Here is a 10,078-nt window from a genome sequence, read left to right on the forward strand (position 1 = left end):
ATATTGGCCACCTTAGATGAAAACAGATAAATCTCCCCCCAAACGTTCCCTGGCTCTGATCCTGCAGCACTAAACCTACCACATGAAGAACAGAAATCCAAGCTGAATAATGTAGACTTGTCTTAAATCAAAATCATATGTAAAAGTGTTGTGGACAGCATGGGGTCGAGGAGGGACAGTCTTCTGTGGAAACGGTGAAATGAGGCAGGCAGAACTGAAGGGATGCTTTGTTTCTTTCTTCCCCTCCAGCTCCTGCCTCAGCTCTGTGGGTGTTCGGGACTTTGCGGTGCCAAGCTGTTCACCAGGAATTGTGTTAGCAGCCCCACCAGGCTCTGTATGAAAGGAGGCAGCCCTGGGGCACTAGTTCTGCTGTCAGTGCACACAGGCAGGAGTGGGACTGCGTGTAATCTTCTGCTCACTCGTAGAGCAGCTCCATGTATCTCAAGCACTTAGCACAACCATTCGCTAGCTTTCAGGAACCTGAGACAGCAAAGGGGGAAAAGCTGGGTGAGACAAGATAGTTTGCAAGATTTTATATAGGTTCATTAGCTGTTGGTCTTGCTTCTGCTTCAAGAGAGCAGAGATGTGGCAGCTTTGCAGCAACTTTCTGCTTGATACAGGATGGAGCCCATTTCTACTGTTACATTCATTGCTGATAATCTCAGGATTATATACACAATGCCCTGCACTTCTGTAAGATTAAGGCTTCTTGTTTATATTTCAACATTTGTCAGACTCCAGCTGAGCTACTGAGCTACAGGAAATTACACTGAATTACACTGTAAAGGCGGAACAATAGGAGAAAGTTAGGGATGAGGATTATGAACCCACGCAGTACAAGCAAGGCTGAGCACTGCTGCAACATTGCTTACAGTGTGGCCTCAAAAAAAACCCAGATGTTCCTAACTGGATCCGTGCTGGCAGATTCTCTAATAGGTATCACAAGAAGAGTTAGATTGTCTTCTTCACAGCCTAAGAGGAAAGAAAACAGAGCAGGCAACTGCAGCACACACCTATGAAGCAGTGCATCAAAGTAGACATAGAATGGCTACCTACCTGTAGATCCATACATACCTGTCAGCTTTACTCAACCCTAGTGAAATCCCCAGCCCCTAATGAGATCCTCTGTTTCCACTGATTTCAGCAGGGTCTCAAACACGTTTTGAGGTCTGGACTGACCCCATCTAATTTTGAACAGTGACCCAAATGCAGCATGTTAGTTAGAGTCTAATTGCTGTGCTCCTGTGCAGTCAGTAGGCAGCCTTGTGAGCAATCCAGATCTTAGATAACACCAGGAGCAGCTTAGCTCACCTTTCCCTAAAAGTACCTCCTTGCCGAAGGAGTTGCCTTAGCGTGGATGAAGGAGGCAGCTGTGGATCAGTCAAATACTATCTCAAATCTGTAAACAAAAATATTTTGTACAAAAGTAGGATAATCTCTGTATTCAGAATGTGTGATTTCGTTAGACAACCTCTCTACCAATCCGTTCATAGCTGGCTGACAGCTTGCTGGAGTCCTTTTGTCCTGGTTTGCTGATGTTGCACAGCCTGGCTCAGGGCAGCGATGCTGACTCTGTTTCCTGCTGTATTAACCTCAGTCACGTTATGCCACTTGGGAATTTGGCTCAGACTACCCATACCAGAAACGACTACATCCAACTTTTGCAAGCAAATGGGTCTTCCCTGGGGTTTGATCTTACTGTAAAATGGAGTCAATTGTTTCATGAAACTTTACAGCATAGAAAGCTCTGCTTGCACTTGCTTTCTGCTGTTGCTTGCAAGTGGTGCAGTAACTGGGGTATCGCCTCACTGCTCCACCTCCACAGCAAAATGCTTGGATACGCGGTACTGTTAGCACAGAAGGGAAGCCCAAACCTTACTTAAGTGAGGTATGTTCATAGCTTCAGATCCTTCTCAAATAATGCATATATTTTTAAGGTAATTTCTTGCTTGTGGTACTACAGACTTTGCCAGCAGAGGAAGCACGCAGTGTACGTGAATTGTGGTGGTTTTCTTTGTGTTTTTTTTTTTTCAATCAATCTCAGTTGTGTCTGTCATGGTGCTCTTTGAATTTCTATCAGCACTTTGTAGCCCTTTCCTCAGTGTTCATGAGGAGTTTTGAGCAGTAGAAGGGAGACACTTTCTTCGTTGGGCAGCTGAGCTCATTGCTTGCTGCAGGCTTCATGCAGCCCATCGTGTCCGCATCCCTTCTGATTGCCAGATGAGCCTTTTGCTTTAATTCATCTTTTTCCTTAACTGGCCTTTCTCTGGGAGGAATCTCTGCAGACAGTTCAGATGACCTTTTCCTCATTTTCTCTGCCCTTGCATTTTAATGCCAGATACAGTGCCACTCTGAGACACAAGGAAAGCCATTCAATAACACTTATTAAATAAGCACTGCTATTGCTGAATCCAGTGATACAGAGCCTACAAAGTTCTGCCATGCTTCAGAAACCTCCCAGAGATGGGAGTGGTATCCTTGCAGTTACTCAAGCAACACACTGTTGGGACCCAGGCATGGGTTTTCATGGTTTTTAACTAACTTTGTTTGCCTTGAAATAAATTTCTCTTGCTCTAATTGGCTAACTAATATTTATTCTTTGCATATGCTATACTTTTGTCTTGCATTACATTAAGTCTTATAGGGTAATAACTGTTTACATTTTTTATTACCATTTTTGCAAGTGCTGTGTCAGAGTGGGGACAGTTGGCTACACAGGTGATGGACATGGAGAAGACGATTACGAAGTGTCTTCCAGTTAAGCATGGATGAAAGATCTGCTGGCGCTTACAGCATGAGAAGTCTGGGAAAGATCAAGAGGAAGAGTAAAAGAGGAAAAGGGCTATAAGTTGCAGAAAGGCTGAAATTTGCCATCTTCAGGGAGAAAAGTGACAGAGACGCAGAACTGAATTAATTGGGAACTGGACTACAAAGTCAAGTCCAGTCTTCGATCTTAGCACGCTGTCTAATGAATTAGCAAATTAGACTTATGCTAAATTGCAGGTGTACCAGCCACTGAGCTAACAGGAAAAAAAAAAAAAAAAGAATTTGCAGTGAGTGCAGATCAGGGGCTGGGCAATAGCCAAGAAATTTATTAAGAAGAGCAGATTTCCTACCTGTACCTCAAGCCTCAAGCACTAAAGAGGAAGATAATTTGAGAGTTTGTGTAATCAGATTGCAAAGCAAACTTGTCACCTTGTCATGAAGAATAAAATAACTTCCATCTGCCACATACTTATCCTGTTAAAGAGAGACTAGGAGTAAATGAGAGAGGTCCAACAGAAAGCCCCAAAGAAATTTAACTTCACAGCCTAACAATTCAGACTAAAAGAAGACAAAAGTTTGACCCCCAAAAAAAAGAAAAAATAAAGAAGAAAAAAAAAAGGGACATAACTATGTCTGAAGAGATAAGAAAAGCTCAAACTCACTCCTTCTCACTGGGGAATGGCAGGGAGAGAGCAAATATTAAATGAGATTGATGAGGAGTCTTCCAAGCAGAGTCTGACAGCATAGGATAAATTTGTCTACAAGGTACAAAGGGGGAGAGTAAGGAGGAGGTTGCTTGTATGGATGACCCCAGAAGGAGAAATAAAGAAGGGTTATTATTACTCTTTGTCAACATGAAGGTCTAAAGAGAGAAGTTTGCTGATTCAACTAAAACCTTCCATAAATTGTTAGACACACCTGCTGCTTTCTAGAGCCTCAGACAAGGACAGACAGTGGGTTATGCTTACCTCCCATGCACATAACAGGAGGTACGCTCGCCTCCTTTCAAGGAGCATAGGGGACATGAGGCTGTATCACAAGGACAATGCATTCTGCTTGAGTCTCATTTTTGGACTGCTTAGCTGAAACACAAGTCCTAGAAAAAATGTATACAGACTTGTCAGCAGAAATTAGAATAATACTAATGTAGCTGGTATCTACTGTGGTTTGAATTAAGAGTTTTGGGCTGAAGTCAACCATTGTTTCAGAATATTTCTATATAAGTAAGTTACGCTGGTCCAGGCTGTACCAGCGTACATGCGAGGAGATTTTTTCTTCTTGAAACTTCTTGAATTATCTGTACAGGAGGGTTTTTTTGTTTTTTGTCTTTGCTGTGTTGTGTTGAGGGAAATGTTTCTTACGTCTGAGATGGCAAGTGCTTTTGTAGATGTGCAAATCCCATTTCTAGAAACTATCATGAACAAGAGAAAAGCAACTTGCAGTAAATGAAGCCAACATGGGAAAATTCCAAGCAACGTGTGTTTCTAATCTGCAAAATGCTATTGAAGTGAATGCTTATAACCTGTGTATTCTACTGTCAGATTTGCTTTACTTATTTTTTGTTCATTTAACGTATTCTCTTCATTTCAGATCAGAACATCTGTCATTTGGTCCACTCCAAATGTCTCCTTTGTAATCCCTTTATGGGTTATAATACTAGCGATTCTTCTTGGACTACTGGTACTAGCTATGCTGACCCTAGCTTTATGGAAGGTATGTTTGTGTTAATACTATTTCTGTTGTCTTAAGGAAAAAAAAAAAATCTGAAAAGTACTGGAAGATGCTCACAGATAAGGAAAATAAGAGGTTGTGATCTTTAATGGTTTGGAGGAAAAGCAACAATACACATGTGTCTTCTTTGTTTTGGCATTTCTGACATGCTAGTGTCACTGACCTTTATGTAGGGAGCATGTTTTCAAAGTCCTCCCTTATTATTACAGTGTGGTTATAAATGGGCATACAGAGTTTGGCTGTTTTCCCAAGACCTATGATCCTCTTTTTCAGGATGTTTAGGTTCATAAAGAAGTGACTCTAACTTTGTTTTCTCTGAATACTTAAGGAATTTCCAGTTTTTGTTAGCATATAACAACACTCCCAGCTTTGACAATAAATTTTTAGATTTCCTTTTATATTAGCGTGCTATATCTTCAGTTTTCTAAGGTTTTTAGGTCTGTGTTGGTTTTACACTCCCTTCACAGGTTTTAAGACAAGTTACTGGAAACTGCTACGTTACGGGGAACCAATGTAGCTTTTTGCCATCCTTTCAGTTACCAATCAAAGAAAAAACTCTTTGTCTCTTTGAAAATTTAATAAATTAGGATATAGCTCATCTATTTTGAGCTGCCTAAAGGTGGTAGATCAGGTGTGCAGCCTATTCTAGCTGTCCATATTCCCTTCGTAGTCTGTTAACTACAAGAGCAACAAAGTATCTCTAGAACAGGTGAGGATGATAGGAGTCGCCTTTTGGTAGTATTCTGCTTTGACCTCTCGTGAAGCCTATGTAACCAATTTCAAACAGAAGGCTAACTTTAAGGCAGTTACAGTTTGGTGACAGTAAACTCATCTTTAGTGATATTTAGTCTTGGTTACAACAATGTTTTGTGCACATTTCTGAACACATTTTCTATTATTATTGTTGTTATTATTATGTAAATATACTCTGGGCTGCATCAGAAGCAGCATGGCCAGCAGGGCAAGGGAGGGGATTCTGCCCCTCTGCTCTGCTCTTCTGATACCCCACCTGGAGCCCTGCGTTCAGCTCTGGGGCCCCAGCACAAGGACATGGAGCTGTTGGAGTGAGTCCAGAGGAGGGCCACGAGGATGATCGGGGGGCTGGAGCACCTCTCCTATGAAGACAGGCTGAGGGAGCTGGGGTTGTTCAGCCTGTAGAAGAGAAGGCTCTGGGGAGACCTTACAGCGGCCTGCCAGTACCTAAAGGGGGGCCTACAGGAAAGCTGGGAAGGGACTTTTTGTCAGGAGGTGTAGGGATAGGACAAGGAATAATGGCTTTAAACTAAAACAGGGTAGATTTAGATTCAATATTAGGAGGAAATTTACTCAGAGAGTAGTGAGGCCCTGGCACAGGCTGCCAAGAGAAGCTGTGGATGCCTCATCCCTGGAGGTGTTCAAGGCCAGGCTGGATGGGGCTTTGGGCAACCTCGTCTGGTGAGAGGTGTCCCTGCCCATGGCAGGGGGATGGAATTAGATGATCTTTACGGTCCCTTCCAACCCAACCCATTCTATGGTTCTATAATGATTCTATAATTATTTTGTCTATTCTGATATGTATTCTGAGTTAGTGTCTTGCTGCACTGAAATTGACAGTTTCCTCATTAGTGTCAGTCAGCACTGGCATTCAAACAAGTCTCTACATTGCCTGCAAAGACAGCTTTCATACAATTTGAATTTTTAAAGCTATACTTTGGAACTCAACATCTTGCACCTAAAACTTTCATTTTTTATATGGAATGATTTGAACAGGAACAAAAACAGTTCACAGTCTATCAGGTTGCCATAGACTGTACCCTACCTTTCAGCTTGAGCAAGCAAAGTATGAAACAGCAGCTGAGACTCCCTGTGGTCTTCTTATCGTGACGCCTTTGTTTCTGTTGATTGTTTTCTGCAGTGTGGCTTCTTTGACAGAGCTAGACCCCCTCAAGATGACATGGCTGACAGGGAACAACTGACAAATAACAAGACTACTGATGCATAGAGGAAGAGAGTGACAGATCAAGTCAGAATCCTGCCTGCGACTAGAAACCATGAGGAGTAAATGAAGGTTTCCTTCCACCAGTCTTCTTTTGTAGCTGCGAGTGACATGGTGTCATAGCCTGATCTATGCAACGTTCTGAGAACATGCCACATGATGGCCATCCTTGCCAAAGAAAGCAACTTTATCACTGCCTTAAGAACATACTCACCACTGAACAGAATGTTTGTTCCATATTTCAGTCAGTCTGCATTTTACCAGATGCTTTTGAACACGTGTGGTATACTGAGGCACTTCCAGAACAAGCCCAAATCTCCCAAGGAGAAAACGCCCGCATTGCTGTATTGTCTAGAAGATGGACCAAGACAGAGCTTCTGAACACTACTGTATCACGCAGAATACCTTTGACACCTCCCTAAGAATAAGAACTTTTATGAAATTATGGCTCAGGGAGACAAGCAATATATCAGTACTGTGAAAGTACTTCTGAAACACAAAGGTAGTCTATAAAGAACTGTATAGATAGGGCACAGTTATTTATTTTCCACCTTTTCAGGATAAGTATCTGATATAATCATCAGCTTAGATTTTGAGAGAAAAAAAAAAGCCAAAATATAGAAATCATGTACTTAACTTGCATGTAAATAGAAAAGTAAACCTATCGTACACACAGAGCACATCTTTCTTGGTTACAAGGTGTTTTGCAGAACAGAGGATTTATGCAGCTTTTTACAAGATAAGACGTAGGATAAGCAAGTATGTATTGTATCTCTTTCAACCCACAGTTGGCAGCATCGCACGCAGATAACAAAATCCATGTGCAACATAATACAGTGGATGAGTTACCTACTCATCCCATTGCTGATGACTGCCACCTGACACAGGATGCAGTCCTTTGTGAAACACTGATTTAAATTGTCACAGGCATGCATCTGTGGTCTTATGGAGAGGATTTGGGGTATTTTGGGGCTAGGAAGAATTTTCTTTGCCATTGCCCTGTCATTTGGTTGAAATATCCTCTTAAGTGGCTACTGCTGGTGTATCTTCTGTTGAATTTGTGTCACAGACCCTAACGTTTTGCTCATCTAAAGAAATTTTTGTTTTCATTTTATGGACTACAAGCTAGCAGCATATTTAAAGAGTTGAAGAGATTTCACTGAAGTTTGTAGTAGAAGATAATTATTTCTTAAGCAACGTCTTGTAGGGAAGGTGAGCAAGGATTGTATTTATGCAGAAGATAGGATGCCAGCCAGCTAAGTGTGAACAAAAGGGAGAAAAAAAAAAAAAAAAGAAGATATTTTGAGGTAAAGAGTAACAATATACACAATTGTTTGTTTGCTTGTTTTTTTTTTTCTGACTCAAGGATTCTGAAGAAGAGAGGCTTCGTTCTTTCTCTCCAGTGAGCAAAAATAGCTTGGTCGTTATCTCAGCTGGGGCTCTAAGCTCTGGATCTATGCAAATTTGTGCCTGAAAGCTCAAGTCTTGCAGTTCTGGCTGAGTGTGAAATTTGCTGTCTTGTGTAAACGTCAGGAGCAATTGTTCATTTTCTGAAACATCTATCACATTTTCCATCTCCTGAGCTCTTTTTCTCTCCCATCCATCTCAGCTTCTCAAACGGTCAAATGGCTGTATCCCTTCAGCCTCTGCTTGTCTCCTTTTAGATACCTGCCCTCCTGCTCCCTGCGACTTTAGGACAGGAGTAGCCATGAGACATGGCTGCTTCTGTCAGTCCCACAGGACATTTTACAGTCTTACCACTTCTGGCACACAGGCTGACCTGTGAAATCTAAGCAAGAGCTAGGAAACCTAGGCAGGTGAGTTCCGTCCTCATGTCTAAGGCAAGAAGTCCTTCATGGAGTCTTTAGGTTATCATTTTCATGCCCTCGAGACTTACTGAGAGGAGGAGACACAAGCAGCAGACAGTGGCACCTCTGCTTCTTGAGACCTGACCACCAAAGGGTTTAAGAAATCTGCTGATAAATGTCACCACACAGCAAGCCCCTTCCACCTCTGCGCACCTCTGTGTCCTGCACATTCCAGGTGAGATCAACCTCCCGTGAAAATGACAGTGAGCTTCTCGCTTTTGTAAATATTGAGTTGTTGTGTGTAGCAGATTCTGACCTACGGTCGGCTAGCTCATTAAATTCACGACGTTGGCACAACTCTGATGAAATAGCACCATTAGGAGCTACCAAACATAGGACTTTTGTACGTGCAATACTTTATATTACTTATATACCTGAAGCATGTTTACACTGGCATTTGTGGTTGTTTTTTGAACTTCTGGATATACTGATTAATGACTACAATAAAGAAAAAATAATAGGAAAAAAAAGAACAAACTCAGCTCTGTTCAGTGTTTGTTCCAATGTGTTTTCAATCCTGCATTGCCCTGAGGATGGGACTAGGTGACCTAATGCGTTCCTTGCAGTTGTAACATCTATGGTTCACTTTTGAGCAATTACTCTCCATTTTAATGATGGGCAAAACATGTTCAGATACTAAATTTAAACCAAAAAGAACCTCGGTGACTGCTGGGCCTGGCTGGAGTCCATTGGCTGCAGCTGTATAATGTCACTGGAAACCAAATTAGAGGCACATGATCTGACAAACAGTTACTTTGAGCAAAACTTTGTTTTAGATTTCTACATCCTTGTAGATTAAACTTCCCCCGTGGAAATGTCTGGAGCCGCGTGCTGTCAAGGACTGCAGTCCTGGGTCCCAGCGTTTGTGGACAGTTTTGGCTGCAAATTGCAAACAGCTTTGCAAAGGAGATTTCTGGGTTTCAGTGCTTGCCAAGAGTGTTTATCCCCTAGGGAGATTGCATCCTGGATGTGGACACTAGCAGGCAGTTAACATAATCTTTCCCCCCAGTATATTAGCAATGTGCTACACGATAACCTCTGCCACAGCCCTGCAGGAGTGAACTTTTGTTTCAGTGATGTCAGCTTTGCAACGAGCTCCTAAATGCAGCTTTCTGTGCAAGTAATGCAGCCTTACACCTCCAAGTGTATGTGGTGCGCTGCTAATGGCTGAGAGCACAGCAATAGTCAGGAGAGGGGGAAAAAAAAAAAAAAAAAAAAAAAAAAAAAAAAAAAAACAGGAGGCTGCTTTAAAACCTTTTAAAATTGTTTACTGCTGTGGCCAACACAGTGGTCTAATAAACAGAGAGACATCCATCCATTTCATTTCACGTGCTTATTGCAGCTTTTGCCATGCAGCAAACTTCTGAAGAGTGTTGACTTTTTAAAACTGTCAGGTGACATTTTCTGTTTTATGAAAATTTCAGAATTTACATAATCGGGACTGGTACAACTGAATAACTCATCTCTTACAGATTTAATCTTTGAAGGTATGTAGCAAATACAATTTTCTTCTAGCCACCAGGTCGTTAACAAAAATTTTCTCTTTTTACCATTCTGCAACTCATTTACATTTTTTCTGCCTTTTCCAAGTTTTTTTTTTTTGCACTCAGAGCCACTACAGGTTTCCCATATTAAGTATCCTTTGAAAATGGCACTGATTTTCTATACCTTTTAGCTGTGATTTTTTCATTCATTTGCAAGAAGAATCTCCTAGTAGTCACAGCACACATTAGCTAAA

General features: G+C 41.6%; 1 protein-coding gene across 1 annotated transcript in view; it reads left to right on the forward strand.

The window, feature by feature from the left end:
• The window catches only part of ITGA8 (integrin subunit alpha 8), a gene marked incomplete at both ends in the record, with an annotated part of 106,546 nt that extends 100,068 nt beyond the window's left edge, over window positions 1–6,478 (forward strand). The window contains 2 exons of the mRNA XM_084283041.1: window positions 4,357–4,479; window positions 6,392–6,478. Coding sequence (XP_084139167.1) covers window positions 4,357–4,479; window positions 6,392–6,478 — 210 coding nt within the window. The remainder of the gene's footprint in view (window positions 1–4,356; window positions 4,480–6,391) is intronic.
• Between the last annotated feature and the right edge of the window lie 3,600 nt (window positions 6,479–10,078).

The sequence above is a fragment of the Netta rufina genome, assembly GCF_964035555.1.
Source record: "Netta rufina genome assembly, chromosome: 2".
NCBI classification, from domain to species: domain Eukaryota; kingdom Metazoa; phylum Chordata; class Aves; order Anseriformes; family Anatidae; genus Netta; species Netta rufina.